We start from the raw sequence: 21,169 nt of genomic DNA, 5'->3' as shown, positions 1-21,169 counted from the left end.
GTCGTTGTTGAATTGCTAAGCTGTGTCCGACTCGTTTGCGAACTCATGGACTGTACCTCACCAGGCTCCTCTGCCCGTGGGATTTTCCAAGCAAGAATACTGGAGTGGGATGCCATTTTCTTCTCTAGGGGATCTTCCCAACCCAGGGATTGAGCCCACATCTCCTGCATTGCAACTAGGTTCTTTACCACTGAGCCACCAGGGAAGCCTACAGTCCTACACCTACATGTGTCTATTGTTGTATAAATTATTTTCCCAACTAATTTGCTATATAATATTGAGCAGGGGACTTCCCCAGTGACCCAGTGGTTAGGACACCTCGCTTCCACTGCAAGGGGCATGGGTTTGATCTCTGGTCAGGGAACTAAGATCCCACATGCTGCACAGTCAAAAATAATAATAATAATAGGAAAAAACAGCCATAATATTGAACTGAGATCTTGTGCTAAATTGCTTATTTTTAATATTTCCCTTGTTCCTCTAGACGAATTCACACTCACAGAGCATTTTTTAAACAGAATCTAATGTGTTATTATGGGTTTCCCAGGTGGCTCGAGTGGTAAAGAACACACCTGCCAATGCAGGAGATGTAAGACATGCAGGTTCAATCCCTGGGTCAGGAAGATCCACTGGAGAAGGGAATGGCAATGCACTGCAGTATTTTTGCCTGGAGAATCTCATGGACAGAGGAACCTGGTATCCATGGTATCACTAAGAGTCAGACATGACTTAGCGACTAAAACAAACAAACATCTCCCCTTAGGAACAGCTAAAAAGCTGGTCATCTGAAATGTTCATTTTCAGAATTGAAAGTTGCTAGAGAGCATTGTTGCCACAAAGATGGGAGATGTCCACTCAGGCCAGGAAGCCCAAAGAGGCTTGAAGCAATCAACATCAACAGCATCACACCAATGGAAAAAAGAACGCACCTTGTAGACGATGAGATCGTGCTCCCCGTCCCTCAGGGTGGTCCCATCGTAGCGCATGAGCTTTACAAAAGCGAGGGCAAATATTTTCTCAGATTTGTCCTTAGCTGCAACAGAGATCAATAATCATTTTCAACGGCCGTCACGACAAAAATAACATCATAAACTGCCACGAGAGCCGCCTTTCTGAAAAAATTACAAAACCGTTTTGACAGATATTGAAGTAAACATAAATACACGGAGATGGAGGCAACATTCACATATCACAGAGGGATCCTTGGGCTCAAGCTAATCTGTAAACTCAGAGCAATGTTAGAGTTTCCTCGTGGAAGTTCAAGACGGAATCTGGAGTAGAAGGATGCTTTTGAAGGGGAACGTGGAGGGAGGTCTGCAATACTGAAAGCTGAGAGTAACTAGAAAGAGCTAACAGTGAAGGCGGTGTTTGCAGCCTAGAGATTCACAGATAAACAGGGCAGAACACACAGGCCATCGTAAGTGACCACTATAAGGAGCAAGTCCTTCCCTGAGAAAACAGACGGTCAACACAGAAAACCAAGACAGAGAGATGCCCACCTTGGACCCTGCACTAACGTAAGCCGCAGGTGGACTAGACACCGAAACATGAAATTGCATTCACTTTGGCGAGGAAGTCCTTCCCCCAAAATCAGCATGGGAGACTCAGCTCTTCATTTCATTCAAGTTTCCACCAAGGAGTCACCAGCTTGGAAGTGACCAGCCTGCCCCGAAGAGCAAACGCAGACCCTCGTCCTTCCTGGCACTCAACTGATCAGTCTTCACAACAGCCAGGAACTGAACTGTTAGGTTTTGTTTTGTCCCACAAAATTGTTAGGCTGACGCCTAATCCCCGCATGGCTGTACTGGAGAAAAGGCCTAAAAGGAGGGTCTTAAGGTTGAATAGTCATAAGGGTGAGGCTCTGACCCCATAGAATGGGGGCCCTTATAAGAAACAGAACTGACACCAGCTCTATCCTCCTCCATGTGAGCTCTCAGCGAGAAGGTGGCCGTCTGCAACCGGGAAGAGGGTTCTCACCAGACCTGACCACACAGGTGCCCTGAGCTCAGACTTGCAGCCTGCAGAACTGTGAGAAATCGCCACTGTTAAATCACCCAGTCTATGGTATTTTGCTGTGACTGCCCAGCAGATTAAGACAAATCCCGATCACTACCAGATTACCAAGCCTGTACCGTGTGTGTGCACGTGTGTGTATGCGCCAAGTGTGTGTGTGCGAGTGTGTTTGTGTGTGTGCATGAAAATTTATCATTAGCTTCATTCACTGGGTTTTCCCATGAAAGAAATGTTGTGTATTTTTTCACTATTTCCCCAGTGTGTAACGTACTGCCTGCTATATATCAGATACTCAATAAACATTGGTTCTAGCTGGGGAGACGCCAACAAATGAGTTCTTTCAGATAAGAAAGAAAACAAAAGTCGGGAGCTTGTTAAAGCGCTATGATGGGAACAGGGACGACCCAGCTGGCTGGTCGGAAAGGTCTCTCTGAGAAGATAGACTACGTATGACCCAAGATGTAAACCCTCCAGGAAAAGAGATGGCCAAATACAGAGGCCCTAAATAGGAGCAGCCTGGCTTGCTTGGGGGCTGATAGCCAGTGGGGCTGGTGAGCAGAGGGGAGTGCAGGCTCCAGGATGGGCAGGTGCCCGATCAGGTAGACGTGAATGAGGACTCTGGGCTGAAGAAATGGATGTGTGATGAATTTTCAGAGAGGCAAGCTGAACACAGCATGGAACCATTGAGTTCAAGGCTAGAAAATACCTTTAACATTACAGATCCCAGGTTCTGTTTTTAGAGATGAAACAACAGAGGTCCGAGAGCAATACATCTGCCCACCTTGAGTCAGAGGCTCAAAATACTTACTCTAGGACATCACTGCATGAGATACTATATCTCATTAATCTTTGCATTCCTGGAATACAATAGGTGCTCAATAAATGCTAGCTAATGAGGTAGGTGAATGATTGACTAACCAAAGATAAAAGGACAGATAAAAGCAAAATATATGTACCCTAGGAATCAAAAAATAACTTTGTGAAAGGGTTCTTGAAAACATAAAACTTCTCAGTGTTCAAGAGAGAGGGAAGAGATCCTTCCAAGTTTGTGCTGTGCTGAGTCGCTCAGTCGTGTCTCTTTGCAGCCCCGTGGACTGTAGCCCACCAGGCTCCTCTGTCCATGGGATTCTCCAGGCAAGAATACTGGAGTGGGTTGCCATGCCCTCCTCCAGGGGATCTTCCCAACCCAGGAATCAAACCCAGGCCTCCCACACAGCAGGTGGACTCTTTTCCACCTGAGCCACCAGGTTCTAAGTTGGTGCAGACATGAAGAACATTAAAGCACGTCTCTGTGAAATCAGCCGTGATTCAAGACACGTGACCACACCTGCCAGCAGACAGCTTCCCCCAGCCCTACTATTAAGTAGGACAGAATTTAAAAGCGCACCTTTAAATTATTAATACTCTGCCTCTTCACATCAGGAATGGACTGCATTTATCGCATGTTCATTAGCAGCCATGACGAGGCAGACAACACAGTTACACGTCAGGAGTCACAGGAGAAGACCTCATGCCCCTCATGCCTCAGCCCTGCCTGCTGCCCACCCAGCCAGCCCCCCTACAAAGAAGGGAAACTCCTGGGAGGTCGGCCTCAGAAGGCACACATCTGCCCACATCCAGAGGAAACATCAGCTGATGCATCTGGAATTGCTAACACGTTGCAGGATGGCATTAGACCGCTCACATACCAGCACCAAACTTTCCCAGCAACCCCAAGGACAGAGCCCAGCGTGAGAAACCCCATCACCTGCTTCCAGAAGGGGTAGAGCAACACGTTTTGCTGGGGACAGTAGGGAGCGGATGCTGTGTGGCCTCAGCCCGCCCCATTTCTCCCCCAGAGTATGCGCAGACAAGGCACCAGTCGAGGCCCCCCTGTGGCCCCCATCGCTAGGGTGGCCCACCAACTTCACCATCATCACACTTGCTATGCTCCACACATTCCCCCAACCCCCATCAGCTGTGGCCGGGGGGACTTCATTAATTATGCAAATGTATCATGATAGCATCATGTCTGTAATGAGTACTTAAAACTGACAAGGAAAACAAGGATTTGGAAAATTAAAATGCTACCGAAGAGATCCCTCTGCCCCCCGCCACCACGACTTCCTCTGTGCAGGGTGCAGAGCCCACCACAGCCGCCAGGACTTGGCTGAGGTCCATCTAGTCAAGGCTGTGGTGGCAGTCATGCATGGATGTGAGAGTCGGACTATAAAGAAAACTGAGCTTTATAGCTGGACTATAAAGAAAGCTGAGAAAGTTGCTGGGAAAGTTTGGTGCTGGTATGTGAATGGTCTAATGCCTTTCTGCAAAGTGTTAGCAATTCCAGATGCATCAGCTCATGTTTTCTGTGGATGCGGGCAGATGTGTGCCTTCTGAGGCCGACCTCCAAGTAGTCATGTATGGACGTGAGAGTTGGACTATAAAGAAAGCTGAGCGCCGAAGAATTAATGCTTTTGAACTGCGGTGCTGGAGAAGACTCTTGAAAGTCCCTTGGACTGCAAGGAGATCAAATCAGTCTATCCTAAAGGAAATCAGTCCTAAATGTTCATTGAAAGGACTGATGCTGAAGCTGAAGCTCCAATACTTTGGCCACCTGATGCGAAGAACTGACTCATTGGAAAAGACCCTGATGCTGGGAAAGATTGAAGGCAGGAGGAGAAGGGGGCGACAGAGGATGAAATGGTTGGATGGCATCACCAACTCAATGGACATGAGTTTGAGTAGACTCCTGGAGTTGGTGATGGACAGGGAAGCCTGGCGTGCTATAGTCCATAGGGTGGTAAAGAGTTGGACATGACTGAGCAACTGAACTAAACTGAACTGATTCTGTGCCAAGCACTGTGCCAAGGGGAGTGCAGCTTCCACTTCGCTTGGTCATCAACCCCCCGGGCATTTCCCCCTCAGGCTGTGTATCTGGAAACACACAGAGAGTCAGGGCTGAGGACCCCCCACCCCTGTGGCTCTGGTCCCCACAGGGTCGTGGGTGATAAACACGCCCACCGAGGCCACCCCTCCCATGGGGCCGCTACATACACCACTGTAGCATCACTTGCATTCCCAACTCTTAGCCGACGGCCGGATGGATACAGCCCACAAGGGGCAGTAATGCGTCTTCCCCATGTGACTTTGTACTTGGTGGCTAACAGAGGGCTACATCCTTAGCAGACAATGAATTCAACACAGGCTATGAGACAAACTTCATCTTCAATGCTAAATCCTTCTGGAATGTGAGTGATACGAATAGCCGTTCTTTCCTCCCAAAGTCTTGGCCTCATGTCCAAGGCTATACCAACACTGGCGAGAAAACGTCAGCCTGAGTTCCAGACACCAGTGGCTGCCAGCAAAGCCAGAGAGGGCTCAAGGTTTTCAGCACCAGCACAAACAGCATTAAAAGCAATTTGTGAAATCTGTCTGTTACAGCTCAGCGATTTTCTGACAGATGGGACAGGATCACAAAACAAATGGGAAAGACGAAACCCAAGGGTAGAGTAGGAAGGAAGGGCACCTCACTGGACAAATTCGAGAAGAAAATGAAGATCTCCAGGGAGCAGCTCAACCAGAGTGGACAGCACTTCACAGGACTGAGTTCACCTGGACATGGAGCTGGAGTGTCAAGACCTCCCTGTGTTACAGTAACCACCGTCTAGAACAATCCAGAATACATGCACAATAATAAATACACACGGGCTAACGAAGCGTGTGGCTACTCACAGTCCTGGGACGATCTGTGTCGGAAGGTAAACCGGAGGTGACTGCGGTTTACGTCCTCAATGGGGATGGCCACCTGCGGGATAAGCAGGGAAAGTCATGACCTCTACAGCACTTTCCCTTACAGTCGGCTTCATTCTGCTGAGACAGCCTGGAACACTCCACACACTTCTACCCCACAGGGTGTGATCTTGCCAAAGGCAAATGCCCTCTGAAAATTTACACCAGATAATCCTGTCCAGGATGCCACGTGGACTGGAAGAGGCAGCTGAATTTTTTTTTTTTTTAATGTGCTGATCCTCACAGTGAAGCGTCTATTTTTTAAAGTTGCCATTTATGTTTTCAGCCCCAGTTTGGAGGTACCCATGTTCCCTTGTAACTGTGGAGACCTGCCCTTGGCTGCAGCAAGAAGGCTGTTCTTTCAGGACACAGAGTAAAAGGAAAAAGACTCAATACATGCTGCCTTTAAGCCAAGAGTGTCCGTAATCTCATAGCTGATGTTTGGATTCCAGAGCCAACCACTGGCCTGGTGTCCCAATACCCAAGCCCACGGAGTGTGGGCTGGTTCATGGTGGGTGGGGTGTCGGGGGCTGCACTAGGAATCTCGGGGCGTCACAGCTGAGCCAACAGGATCCATCTCCCCAGTGATGTCCTCCATGTACTGTCACCTCTGGCTTTTTTTCCATTTGCTGTAAAGACAGCACGCCTTACATAAAACAGACCCGAGAAGAGACAGACAATAGCGGCCTGTAAAGGACTCTGTTATTTGTCTCCAGGAAAGTCTTGCTTTTACGTCCAAAAGGAGATGAGAGTAAATGTAAATTCCAAGAAACCCCAGCGAGGTTCCTTAGCAACCTTCTTGAACGACTTTGTTGAAAGCCTCCGGGGCTGGCGGAGGGTACCCACTGGCAGGCAGCCCTGGGGAGGTGCGAGGGGGCGACATCCTCGGGATACAAATGAGCCTCCCATAACCCACCCCATGGGAGAACAGGGCCATGGAGATGATACCTTAACTGTCTCAAACCAGCGCGGCTGTTTCACTTGGTAGTAAATCACTGACTTGTACTCTGAAATCGCTTCATCACCAGCGCCGGGGAAAATCACATGCTTTAAAAGAAGCATAAAGAGTTCGCATCAGCCCTTGTTGAACCTGACACTGCATCCATCTCCTCATCCCACCCCTGTTAGATGAGCCGGGAGAAGGAGCAAGGGTGCCCCGGGAATGCCAACAACCCCGGGGCCCACAGAACACGCCTCCCCCGGTGACAGAAGGACAGGTCAGGTTGGGCCCGGCGGGCAGCAGAAAACCTTGCCCGCAGACATCCAAGACCTTGATGGCCACGCGGCCTGGAGATGCTGCTGCCTTCCACCCTCCGTACCCCTAGTAACACTCACCCCGACCTGCAGGAAACCCCGTCTCCTGGTGGCTGGAGAAAAGCACTACAGATCAACAAGGAGCTGACCATTCTCCATCCCCTTCCTCCAGCCACAGACACTGACCATTCGACTCTAAGGAGACACCAGTAAAGCCCAGGGGCAGCACGGCCTGTTTCCAGAGAGACAGCAGGGCAGGGCCACTGGAGGTCGGCCAGAGAGAAAGGATGCACCCACCTCCAGGCAGAGCCAAGCCTCAGAGGTACCCTCAAGTCACTGCTCTGGGCCACGTGGGCCCCGGGAAGCCCAGGATGCAGTCATGGTCCAGACAGGCAGCCGGCAGGGACTCCTGCTTGGGCTCAGCCTCCAGTCCCCAGAGGAGGCCACGGTCTCCAAGTCCCTTCCCGGACAACTGTAGGGTGCTGCGACCACACAGGAGGAGGTCTCCGTGACCACCATCCAGGAAAGCATAAGGTCAGAGGCCCCAATTCCAGCCCGAATTCCACCTCTCACGGGCTCTCTGACCTCAGTCAAGTTGATTGATTTCTCTGGGCCTCAGTTTCTTCCAGTCTCAAAAGATGCTAATGACAGTATCTGAACATCTAGTGTGGCTGCTCGCCCTCCAAGCCTTGGGTTTACGCTGGCAAGTGGGGGCCCAGGAGGGATTTGGCAAAGGTGGTCAGGACCCCAGGGACATCCAGAGACCATCCAGTTGTGGGACCCACTGGAAACCAGCCCTTTTGGGTAAGGGAAAAGGAAGAAACAGCAAATGTTCTTCCCGAGAAACAAGACTGGCTTTTCGCATTCCGAAGCAGAGGCAAGGCGCACACGAGGGAGGTAAGACTCCAACACCACAGGTTCAGCTTTGCAACAACAAATACCTCCAGCCGTTTTCCATCTTCATCGTAAACAGACACCGTGACTTCGACATTCTTAGCTGTCGTCTTGCTTCCTTTATCAAAATCTCCTTGAACTAATGTTACATAGATATCATTTCGAACATCACCTGGGGGGAAAAATTACACCTTTGAAACCAATCCATTATTCATCGTGTAACTGTGAATTTTGCCAAACTCACTGTCTCTCTGAGCAGAGTATCATAAATACTGTATTAGGTGATTATGAAGTATTTTCTACAAAACAGTCTCCGCATTTAATAGCATGACAAAGGCAATTTGCATCATCACTGTAAGACTTGCAAGAAAGATGAAAATGTCTCAGCCTCCAATTATCTGCTCAGGGCTCCTACACTCTGTGGGCAGCGAGCTCCTACACTCTGTGGGCAGCGAGCTCCTACACTCTGGGGCAGCCTGTGCCCAGAGCAGCTCGGATGCAGCCAGTGGGTCTGCACTGACCCTACCGTCACCCCAACCCTCAGCATCCACGGCCCACTGCAACCCACATCACCAGCCCTTGTCATCTGCGTCTCAGCAGTTAGCACCCCGAGGATCACCAGAAACACTGGCCTCCTTTCCAATCCACTAAGGAGTTAAACAAAAAGCAGCATTTGAGCCACAGGCCAATGTCCTGAGTTGACACCCAGGATCAGGGACCAGGGATGGGTCAAGAAACTTTCTGCAAAGCATCGTCTCTCCTCCAGGCAGGCAGCTGTCCAGATCCTGAATGAGGCCACAGGGAGCAGAAGAAAAGACTCAGACATCTGCAAGTGAGATGGGCCCTAAACCGTGCAAAATATATATATATATATATAAGACCACACACACGCAACAGATGAGCTCAAGACTCTTCCTCCAGCTGAGAACACACGAAGCCCCTGGTAAGGGTCCGATTGGGAAAACTCTGCAAGCTTCATTAGCAGCATGATTTAGAGGAAGCACCGCTACCCTCTGAAGGCTGCTCTGCCGTCTGTCTCGCCGCCTCCCACGTCTGACATAACTTCCCTCCCCCGGGAGATAGGAGCAAGGGTTGTGTCAAGAGTGGCAAACGACCTGCTCTGGGCAAAGAACAAGGATCCCAGAAGGAAAAAAAAAAAAATCCCGCTGGTTTCTTGGTTTTCTTTTGCTTTTTAGATGGCTCTATTCTGGCTTTTAATGTATGCGACTATTATATTAAACTTTCATTTAAAAGTCATCATTGTAATAATCCCTGTGGGTGGCTACCACTGCCACAGCAGCTGCTGGAAGGAAGAAGGGCTGTGATCACTGATACGGACCACGGAGAAGTTCAGAAGGATGGCGCGCACGGCCGGGGGAGGAGCCAAGGCTGCAGGTCCAGGTCGCTGTTGTTCAGTCGCCACGTTCTGTGCGACTCTGCGACCCCGTGGACTGCAGCACGCCAGGCCTCCCTGTCCACTGCCAACTCCCGGAGCCCACCCAAACTCATGTCCATCGAGTCAGTGATGCCAACCAACCATCTCATCCTCTGTCACCCTCTTCTTCTGCCCTCTATCTTTCCCAGCCTCAGCGTCTTTTCCAGTGAATCTGCTTTTCATATCAGGTGGCCAAAATATTGAAGCTTCAGCATCAGTCCCTCCAGTGAATATTCAGAGTTGATTTCCTTGCTGTGTGACCTCAGACAAGTCGCTTAACCTTCAGGGCCACTTACCGCTAAAACCGCCTTACCGACCAGGCAGGTGGTCTGCACAATCTCTCTGCCTGAAAATTCTATCAGACCACCAAGACCGTCATCAAAAAGGGCTACAACAGCTTCACACGGGGCTTCAGCAGCCAGAGAAGGGGCATGTGCTGGGGAACAGGATGGCTGAACCTCAGGGTCTCCTCGTCCGATTGGCCTAGAGATTCTGGCTCCAGTCCAGAAGTAAGATCCCATACGGAGGTCAGCATCTCTAATGGGCACTCAGGAGAGGATCTTAGCAAATGCCTCCCAGGCTCTCATTCTGGGGAGGAAGGAGTTGGAAGCAGACGCGGGGGGCCCATCCACGCCTCCAGCCACCTTCTTAGCTCAGAGGACAACTGTGCTCCCCACCAGGATCCCTCAGAAGGACCCCGGGATTTCCAGGGGGCCACGAGAAGGTATGAGAAGCAGGGACAATGATGGCACGGCCAGCTCTCCCACTGTGCAAAGGAGACACGTGTCTCCATAAACATGCATGTGACTGGATGGAACGGGTTCTACCAGGCTAAACGTAGGGATCTGAATGACCATGCCCCCCAAGGGTAAGATGCTCCCAACCTCTCAGCATCCCTCAGCCACAGAGAACATGGCTGAGTCCCTCAAGCCGGGCTTGCTCACTGCAGGAACGCCAAGCGCCAACTCAGCACACCAGACAAGCCAGAACAATGGTCAGCTGTATAGGTTTCCCACAAACCTATTAGGAGATTATCTTAGAGGTTTAGACTTACTCTTTAAGTCTGTCAATCATAAGGGAGACACAACCAGTGTGAACTAGAAGTTTCCCAGGTTTCCCAGTCACTTGGAGAGAGAGAGGGAGGAGAAAGAACATGCCCCCTAAATGCCCTTAAAATAAACAAAGCGATAACTCTGAAGCACCCTTGTGCACACAGGGCTCCTGATGTCAGTGACGCTGTCCTCATGTCTAAATTTGCGTCTCAAATCCACATGTAAATGATACGTCCACTAGAAGTCCAAATTCGTTAGCTGTGTATAGAGCAGACAACTTCCACAAGCAATAGATGCCCCATCATTTCTAAACGTGCTGTGCATCACGCTTTCATCCTATACCGGTGAGACTGGCTAAAGCTCCATCTAGCCAATGTTAGATGTCTTTTCCTATCAGTTTAACAGCGTTGACAATGAGCCACAATTGCCTGGAGGATCAGAGGTAACGTGTCCCTGAAATGCCCTATAATAAACAAAGGGATAACTTTGAAGCACCTAAGTGACCGGCTCTTCCCTGTGAACCTACAGCAAAGCCCTGCACCAGGGGCCGCAGGCAAGCACTGACCACAGGGTGGTTTGGCCTCATTTCCACTGTTCATTAGCCATGTGACTTGAGGCTGTGGCTTAATTGTGATGGGAATTAGTTCAACACCCATGTGGAGGGCCTCCAGGATCCTTTTGAGGATCAAGCTAGGTAATTAATAGCAGCATTATCTGCAAACCAAAAAGTGTCCCACAGATATCAGGGATAAAGATTCACAGGCTTCCCAAGATCCCATGATATCAAATCTGATGATTAATATGAACATTATTTGGAAACAGAAGTCATATTGTAAATATCACAGATTAACCTTAATATGGGATCTCATTATCAGTTTAATAAGCTTAACCACGGTTGGATGGGGGCAGTACTGGCATGGTAACTCACACACCCTGAGTGGGAACCAAGGTAAACCAAGGGCCTCCTCACGGAACCTGCATATTCACGCACGCCAGCTGTCCCTTCCTGCTCCTCCTTCCTCCTTTTGATCAGATGTCCATCCAGACTGTGTCCCTGTCTCCCTCATCCAACCCTCACCTTCGAGAGGAGCTGCCCCCTTCCAGAAGTCCCAGTGGCCAACATGCACCTGTCCCCACCCCAGCCTGTCAGGTCCAGGGTGCCCAGGGGACCTGAGCAGGCCAGGTCAGATGACGATCAGTCTCCCTGTTTGGAAACACTGGGCAGAAAGCATGTCATCAGCTTCAGGACACTGGGATTTGGGAAGAAGTGGGGTGCCAGCATGACCCGTCCCCAGAGGATACAGTCAAGTTGCAAAGGAGACGGTGCAGAGCAGCACAGCTGGTGGTCCAGGCTGGCCCGGCAACAGGCGCTGTCTCTCTCTCTCAGCCACACAACTGACAAATATCCCCAGGGTGAGGCTGTCTGAGCTGGTCGTGTGCTTTCTGATACTTAAACCCTAAAGCATCCTAACTCCAGCCAGATCTCCAGGTAGGAATCATTATTGTTCTCATGCCTGGGAGGAGAAAACACAGCTCAGAGAGATGGGGTAACCTGCCCAGGGCCACGGAGGGGCAGAGTTCAGACACACAGCAAGGGGTGTGACCCCAGCCTGGACACTCACAGCTGAGGCCAGTGGGTGGGGTTTCAGGGTGGTGGACCACTTTGCAGGAGTCATTTAACCTGTAACCGACCCAGAGGGCTATTTTCAAAACGTGGAGCATGCTAGGGTGTATTTACCCAAACTGTACTCCCTTCATTGTGAACATGTCCTGGACAATTTAAACGCTGTTAGAGATCCCAGGACAGACCTGGGGCCATCACTGTAAGCCTCCCCCACCGTCATCATCAGTCCATTCCTTAGAGCCAAAAAGTGCATTCTGCACAGGCTCTCCGAAAGGTCCCCTGCCTGCTCACCCTCTACCACATCACTAAGCAACACTGGCCACACACTCTCCGTGCTTTCAGCCAAGGTAAGTGGGATGTCACACACCCCTCCTTCCCTGCCAGACAAGGCGGGCAGAAGACAAATGGCAGGCATCTTGACTGGGGCGACAACAGGGCACGGAACAGCAGTGGGTTTGCTTGCAATCGCGGCAGCGTTCTCCCCAGCCAGCGACAGAGACCACCTGGACGTCTCAGGCTTGCGTCTTTGGCCAATGCTCATTCCGTCCTCTTGTCCCTCTTCCTGCGTCACCAGGAACGCTCCCAGATTATGATTAATATATAAGAGAGACCTCCTCCCCGGGCCTGATCCCTGGTTAGCTGTCCCTCTGACCGCAGTCCTGTCTGCAGGAATGACCCACCACCACGCTGGGCTTTACACGCTCCACGCTCTGCTTGCCTGAGTTCCCACGTACACGTGTCTCTTTGTGGCAAGGTACACAGACACTCCCACAGCGGCTGCACCCAGCACCCGCGCAGGGCCAAAGGATACCCGCGCAGGGCCGAAGGATACCCGCGCAGGGCCGAAGGGTACCCGCGCAGGGCCGAAGGGTACCCGCGCAGGGCCGAAGGGTACCCGCGCAGGGCCGAAGGGTACCCGCGCAGGGCCGAAGGATACACGCGCAGGGCCGAAGGATACACGCGCAGGGCTGAAGGGTACCCGCGCAGGGCTGAAGGATAGCCGTGCAGGGCTGAAGGATACATGCGCAGGGCTGAAGGATAGCCGCGCAGGGCCGAAGGATACACGCGCAGGGCCGAAGGATAGCCGCGCAGGGCCGAAGGATAGCCGCGCAGGGCCGAAGGGTACCCGCGCAGGGCCGAAGGGTACCCGCGCAGGGCCGAAGGGTACCCGCGCAGGGCCGAAGGATACACGCGCAGGGCTGAAGGATACCCCGCAGGGCTAAAGGATACACGCGCAGGGCTAAAGGGTACCCGCGCAGGGCTAAAGGGTTCATCCGTCCTTACCAGGCATGATGATCTCCGGGAAGCCCGTCTTCCGAGCCACTGCTGTGGTCCTATCCACCAAATGAGGAAACTCTTTTCTAATCTGATGGATATCTCCAGGAAGTAATTTCAACGTTACCCACAAACCTAGGAAAGCAACAGTTGCATGAGTCAGGTTATATCTTGTACGTCTTCATATCTTGTACGTTTGTAGAAGTCGTCACAAAATCCATCTCAGTGAATGAGCAGTTTTTAATTCACCAGGCAATGTCTTAAGAGAAAGTAGAGGTGGATGAGAAAAAGGAGAGCGGCCAGGGAAAAGCAGCTTGGCATGGGGAAGGTACCAGCATCTGACCACCTGGGACACGAATCCCGCATTGGCACCTCCTAAGGTCATGATAGCACTTGCGTGCTACCCTCGCCCAGGCCTGATGACTCTTCAGAGTTGATACTGTGTTGAAGATAAATCAGAAGGTAGCATTTTGCTGGGAGGGGATTGAGAAGGCTATCATTTCCCATTCTCCCAAGAAGGATGATAGCAGAGGAGGATTTGGGAGGTACACAGGCAGCTTCATGAACCCACGAAAATACCAGTCCTCTAGGGCTCTCGAGAAGGGAAACCACGGCCACCAGTGGACCACCCACACGACGGATGGCGGCAGTCAGGGCGGCCCTGTCCCTCTGTTTCACAATGTCGTGGCAAACAGGGGACTCGTGCCACCCAACCCCCTTCTCCAAGGGGGAAACAGGGACTTCCCAGCCCTCGAAACAAGATGCGAGGATGCCCAGGAGAGAGCACAGTGACCCTGTGAGCCCCGCCCGCCCTCCTTCTGCAAAGCTGACGCATTTTGTATAGAATATTCCTGGAGCAGCGATCAAACAATAAAAGGGGAGAAAGCTGACACTTAACAAAGTCAAAGACAGGAGGCAAACCAGCGGCTCTGTCAGCTGCTTTCAACGACATGCCATCCTGGCAGGGATGGAGGAGTCACTCTCAGGAGGCAGGTCAGGGTCTCCCCATCCTTGAGCCCTTGCGGGCCTGGCCTGCTTACTCAGCTCTGTGGGACACCGCTCCCCCCCACCCCGCCCACCAGAAGATAACATCAGTAGCAGCTTGCTCAACTCATTGATAAACCGGTAAGCAGCTAACACCACTTGTTATAATTTAAACACAGAGATTAATTTTTCCTGTTTATGCTAGGCTTGAAACACTTCCTCAGAGGAGGAAATGAGGCCAATTTTCAAAGGAAAAGTGCATTTTAGGTTGAGTTTTGCTTAATCAGAGTAACTAAACACAAAGGGGACTAGCATATGCTGTATTTCAAACAGGGGCTGACCCCTCGGTTGGGAAGACACCCTGCGCAAGGGCACAACAACCCACTCCGGTGTCCCCGCCTGGAGAATCCCATGGCCAGAGGAGCCTGGCGGGCTGCAGTCCGTGGGGTCACAGAGCTGGACACAACTGAAGCGACTTAGCAGGCACGCACGCACACGTTTCAAACAACAGGGGCAGATGGCTGGACGCACGTGAGGATTCAACGTCCAGGTAAAATCCCAGGCCCTCTGGGTCCAGGCTTTAGAATAGCTTGGGCTAAGTTTGAGAGACGTTGTCCACCATGAGAAGGAGAGATGTAGATGCGAAGCTGAGCTAGGCCGAAGCCCGGAAGCCAGTACCGAAGAGGCGGGTCATGTTCCTCCAAGTCCCTTCCGTGGCTCCATGCACTTGCCTATGACTTGAGGGGTCACCACTGATGGGAACAGGAGCTACGCTGGGCAAAACCCCAGAGACCCTGCAGCTTGCTCTGGGCTGCATTTACTGGGCCCCGCCCAGCTCTCCCTGGAAAGCACTGAAATAGGCCTGAGAGTGAGCCCCGGAAAAATGCCACTCCCTCACGTCTGTTTCAAGGCCAACATGAGCCAGTGACATGGCCCAAGGTCATTCTGGTTCAGGAAGCCACAAGGGTCCACTTGAAAGTAGTCAATGCCTTTGTCACTTAGCTCTTCCCATGACCTGAAACCACCCCTCCTCCCCGAGAAGTTCAAGGAATCGGGGACCCTGGCCTCAGCCCATCTCCTAACACAGATTTTGGCCACAGTAACAGGGACACTGACAGAGGCAGGGCTTGGGTCCTCTTTTTAAGCAAGTTTCGGCTGGCCTGCCCGCAGTCTCCACTTTTCCCAGGTGACCCTGTAATAAAAGTGGGTCAAAGCTCGGATGACACTGCAGGAGGAGCCGGAGGCCTGGGGACCCCGCCCCAGAGCGGCTCCAATCAAACAGCTTTAACTGGGTCTCCCTGTGGTTTTCAATTAAAGTGCAAATTGGGAGGGCTGGTAATTGATGAGAAGACGGGTCCTGGGTCAGCTGAAAATTGCTCTGTCTACAGAGGCCATGGCTCATTAACGTTTGGGGCTGAGGTTTTGGTTTTGTTGTTTTCCGGGGGGAGGGGCGGTTCAAACCAAAAGAAAGTCCAGCCGAGGGACAGGAGCAGCTAATTCCTGCAGAACGTTCTTTAGACTCGATCCACACTCTCCCTCAGGCCAATGGGAAAAGAATCAAGATAATTGTTTCTTAAAAGTCGAGTGATGTAAGGCAACCAGACAATGAAACAGGTCCGTTCACCTGAGCCCCACTGAGTCCATGGCAAGCCGGCATCTAATCAAGGACTAACAGTGGATTGTCCCACCAGTCTCAGGCCTGGGAGACTCTGAAGGTGACTTCCCCTCCGGCTGGAGGCGGGGCCTCAGCAAACACTTGTTTTCCAGCAGCCCTCCCGGCCAGGCGAGTGCCAGCTGTCACCAGCCCAAGGTGATTGATTCATAGCCTCTGCCAACAGAAGGTCAGCCCCTGGGAAACCTGTCAGCGTGGGATTAAAAACGATGACTGCACGCCAGGCGAGCGAGGGAGGAGAAATCCCCTCAATTACAAACCTGAAGGGGAACTGGCCTGCAAAACGGAACCGCTTTCTCAGGGGTGTGGAGTGGGGAAGCCCCACAAGACAACGTGGCAGGCTTAGCTCACAACACGAGTGAGGAAAAAGCAGCAAGGACAGCACGCACGGGGAGGTGGGCTGTGCTGAATGTCTGTGTGTCTCTAAGCAGCGAGGTGAAATCACAGGCAGGGGATAGCTATTTCATTCTCTGCTGAAGTCACTCAAGTGTTCTAAATAGCGGACACAGCTGGAGAAGTCTGAGGAAGACAAAGAAAGGAGTTGCTTCCAGGCCCATCAACTCTGGGCTCTTTGCAAGCATTTAATCCTAGTACCCTAGTATTCGTATCCCAGTCAGTGTTCTCTCATCCAGGAGCTTGGTTCTCAGTAGTGCTTACAAAGATGACCAGTGAGGAAAGCCTCACAGGCTGTATGTACATCAGGAACAATGAGTAATCACCGTTACCCTACACCACCAGCATCAGCAGCATCGCCATCAGTATCTCTGTAATCATCACTCGCATCTTCGTTATCATCTTTGTTATCATCACCATCATCACCATCATCAATATCACTGTTGTCACCATTACCATCATCAATATTATCATCAATATCATTATCATCGTGACCATTATCAGCGTGATCATCACCGTTATCACCACCGTTACCATGATCATCGTTGTCATCATCACCATCACCGTTTTCATCACCACCATTATTATCACCATCATCACCAGCGTCACGATCATCATCGAACTAACATTCACACCACGCAGTATACTCCCAGGCTCATGCACATGGACACTTAGAGGAACGAAACCATAGGATACGTACCCTGGCCCTTGTGGTTGACTTCTTTGGCAGCAATGACTTTGTTTATAACAGTCTGAAGGAAGTCATTCTCCCCTGCCACCCTGGGTGAAAAACGGGATGACATGTTCAGCGGCTTGTGTCGGATGGCGTCGTCCAACGCGAGCCTGGAGGGCACGGGACGAGCAAGACCACAGGACACAAAGGGGCACGGGGACCCAGAGGTGACGGTAACAAGGGAGCAGGAGAGAGCATCATCACCGAGCGTGAGAGAGAGGCGTCACGAGTCAACGCACAACGAAGGACAGGATAGGCGACAAGAGAGACAGGGAAGAGCATTGATCAGGAAAATGCTGAACCACACCAGAGAAGTAAAGCAAACAAGCTCGACTCCACCCCCAGGAAGAGAAGGTGCACCAGAGCTACCCTCCACGCCTACCAGACAGTTTACAAAGAAGGGAACTGATCTGAAAGCAATACGACTGAACAGCATTTAATCCCAGGGGATGTTTATGACCATTTCTTCTATTTCAGTAATTCCTGGCCATAGAGCATAGGTCGAGCGGTGGGTGCTTCGAAGGGAAAAGCAAAATCAAGATGAAAAAAAAAAAAAAGATCCCTCGGACCCAATTGCTTGGGAAGCTTGAGTACACACTCTGCTCCATCAGACTATTTACTCAACATAGCCTAAAATAATTAAATGTGAAAACAATGGAATAATCTTCAGAGAACACAACAACCATGTCTGAGGAGTTAAAACTGTGACACAATTATGAATATAAATCATCAGTGTTCGGGGGACTCATGAATCAGGGGCTTTCTACAGAAGGTGTACCAGGACTGAGAAATTAAATACAAACAGGTGACATGTGCAAAGAGAAATACCAGGTAGCACAGCCAAGCACAACATGCAGTGAGCAAGAAGATAAGTGTATCATGTTTAAAATGATTTCCAGAAACAAGGACAAGTGTTATTTATCCCGTGAGCCCACATGACTCAAGGGAGCTGAGGGCTGTTTTCATTTGCTTCCCCAAGTTAAAAAAGACAGAGAGAGAGAGAGAGAGAGAAATGTACACTATGATTCCTCCCCTAGAACTTACCCTGAGATATAATAAATCAGTTTTAATGGAGCAAAAAATGGGTTTCATTAGCATGGCATTTCCCGAAGAACTACTTTCCCTGCTTATTTTGCTATTAAAATCATGTTTCTGTTTTGTTTCTAACACTGAACATATGAATCTGGATATCAGTCTTCCTTTAATGGAGCAAGAATGCGAGCTGAACATGTGATTTTTTTTAAAGTGGACATTTCACTAAAGGACAGAAAAAGATGGCAGTAACCTGCCATCCCCAGGCCATAACATGTCTCAGTGAAATTTAGATTAGTGCGTCTAAAACTAATAACCCCTCACTTTTCAAACCAGAACTCAAAGAATCTTTTCTTTGACTTTTCCCAGAAGACAGTAGTAGGCAACAGGTAACTTTAACACAGTGGTTCATTTGGACATGAAGAAACTCTGAGGTCTAACATCTAAACGGCATTCTAAACAGCACTGGGCTGCACTTTTTTTCCCATGGGCAACTCATTATCATTTCATACTGGCGTGCTTAATTGATCACCATGATATCGGCTCATATTCCAAGATGATGCTCCTCGTTTACTAAACAAACTTCCAGATTCTGTAGAACCGAGCTCCCTCTGTAACTCTCATCACTGGCTGTGATTTCAAAGTATTAATATCACCATGCAACAGAACATTCCATGATGAGAGGAACGTTCTCCATCAGCACTGACTGATCTGGCAGCCACTAGCCACTTACGGTCCTGAAGGCTTCAGATGGGACCACTGTGATGGAGGCAGGAAATATCCGATTTCAGTTAATTTTCAGGAACTCAAACCGTTACATGTAACCAGCGGTTACAGTGTTGCCCAGAAGAATAGTTTTAAAGCAATGAAGCCACAACAAACCTTTGCCTCCAGTTGTGGAATGAAACAAACAAATGTGAACCCCAATGTAGAGCACATTCATAGTTTTCTGTTATTCTAACTTCCTGCTGAGCCAGGCCTGGGGATGCTGTCTGAACAGATCACCTGCCTGCAAACGAACCACTCTTCACCTGGAACATGTGTTTTTCCAGCCTGGGACTAAGAGCGTGGTCCATCGTGCAAGGACAGGATGCAAAGGGAAACCACCTGCTACCTCCTGCCCTCCCACTCCCCTCCCAGGACAGGATTCCTCCCACCACCCACCAGCATCACGGGCCTCCAAACTGCCTTGGTTAGCACCTGAAAACAACCAAAACAGCTTAAAATAAAATTTCTCTCAAGCCCAGAATCAAGTAGAAACCAGAAATGAGGAGAAAAGACAAGAACACAGGGCACTATGACAGGTCACTAACTCGATTTATCATTTGCTCCTCTAAGGTTTCACTCCGCCAGGAGGAAGCCGCCTCTTGCAATTAACCTAAACCGCTCTAATTCCTCCCCCTCTCTCCCCACCTCTGTGTGAGGCGGAGAAGTGCCCTTGAAGGGACTACAGACCATTATCTAAGTGCCCTCTCTGGCTTTAATCTCCAGGGAAATAACACCAATTCTGTCAACCTTTTCCACGGGAACTGCCTTCAAATCGGAGAGTCAATTTAATGAAGCTCCCCGGAGTGCTTTCCAAGCTCACCACACCTCTTGACAGACTTCAGGTCAGAACTAGACAAACCCTAAACACGGCAAGCACAGGCAGCGTCCACTTGAAGCAACCCAGGGACAGAAAAATCACAAGGATTATTTCTCGCTTTACAAAAGAATGCAGTCTTATTTTGTGTTTTTTTTTTTATTTGGAAGACAGCAACTTATCGTGACGAATTTGAAGTACTGTATTTTGAAAATGTGAATACTTTCAGTTCATCCATGATGTAAGATGTTCAAGTCCAGAGAGGAACTGTAACTCTGCATGTCCTACGTGATCAGCCATGTCAGGGATCACACGTAAAACCTTGTACTTCAAGACTATAAACTTTGATCCAATTTTCTTATGGCTTCAAAAACGCCCTACACTAAGTGACTAAGATGTCTCATTGTTATCAAATAATCAATTCCTATTCATGCTGAATATATAAACTGAATTATAAAGATAACTATTACAAACACACATTTTCCATATTCTATGGGGTTAAGCACTTGGTTTGTCCCATACTTACGGCTGAAAGGGAATGAAATGCTGTTTGTCTTCATCATCTACTTTCCCATTTATTATATCCGTTACATCCATCACTGGAGACAAGAAAAAAAGAGAGACAGCTGTGCTTAAAGGCTGCCATTCAGAAAACAAACAAGCAAAGGAACTTCAGAATGTCTTCTGACCAACAAGAAGCATGAGCTGACCAGTGGAATTTTTTTCTATATTCAAGTTTAAAGCATTTCCACGTTTGAAAGACCAATTAAGTTACCTGAAAAATACCTGCCCAAATAGGGTTGGGGCTTAAAGAGCAAAGCTCCATTTAACAAATTCCTCTCTTAACCAACTGGCACCAGTTAAGCTTCTTTTCTCCAACAGAACTTTGTGAGATGAGGAAATACTCTATTTTTGTTTACTGATTGATTTCTTTACTTTTGGCTGTGCTGGGTCGCTACTGACGCCTGCAGGCTTTCTCGAGTTGCAGGGAGCAGAGGCTCCTCACTAGCTGCGGTGCTCACGCTTGTCCCTGCGTTGGCTTCCCTTGTGGCAGAGCGTGGGCTCCAGAGGGGGGCCTCAGCACTTGCGGCTCATGGACTTAGTTGCTCTGCAGCATGTGGGATCTTCCGAGACCAGGGGTCAAACCCTGCATTGGCAGGCAGATTCTTAACTACTGGACCCACAAGGGAAGTCCCAAAATGAAATGTTCTATCACAAGCAGCACGTGAAATATGGCAAGTGTGATGGAGACACTGAACTTTCACTTTGATTTCATTCATTTATGCCAGAAGAACCACCTGGGGCAGGGTGGCCACACTGATCTGCAGCCGCATGTCAGTCTCCCAGCCCCCGAATAAGGAAGCAGTAATAACACGACGACAGTTTAGCCGCCTCGTGCTGGCGTCTGTGGACAATGTTTCAAGAAACATTTGACATCTAATCCTCACACTTACCTCC

General features: G+C 49.9%; 1 protein-coding gene across 2 annotated transcripts in view; it reads right to left on the bottom strand.

Moving 5' to 3' along the window:
* DOCK1 (dedicator of cytokinesis 1) overlaps positions 1-21,169 on the bottom strand; it is a 564,920-nt gene that overhangs the window by 461,688 nt on the left and 82,063 nt on the right. Inside the window, exons 11-17 of one of the 2 annotated variants that reach the window (XM_068961248.1) lie at positions 20,238-20,310; positions 17,065-17,207; positions 13,325-13,450; positions 7,977-8,101; positions 6,730-6,828; positions 5,725-5,797; positions 930-1,033 (exon numbers count right to left, since the gene is read on the bottom strand). In XM_068961248.1, the coding sequence (XP_068817349.1) occupies positions 930-1,033; positions 5,725-5,797; positions 6,730-6,828; positions 7,977-8,101; positions 13,325-13,450; positions 17,065-17,207; positions 20,238-20,310 (743 nt within the window). The remainder of the gene's footprint in view (positions 1-929; positions 1,034-5,724; positions 5,798-6,729; positions 6,829-7,976; positions 8,102-13,324; positions 13,451-17,064; positions 17,208-20,237; positions 20,311-21,169) is intronic. The other variant, XM_068961249.1, reaches the window with a different exon arrangement.

This window comes from Capricornis sumatraensis, chromosome 23 (assembly GCF_032405125.1).
Source record: "Capricornis sumatraensis isolate serow.1 chromosome 23, serow.2, whole genome shotgun sequence".
Lineage (NCBI taxonomy): Eukaryota > Metazoa > Chordata > Mammalia > Artiodactyla > Bovidae > Capricornis > Capricornis sumatraensis.
Note: the sequence above shows the minus strand (reverse complement) of the source record. Positions and strands in the feature narration are given on the sequence as shown.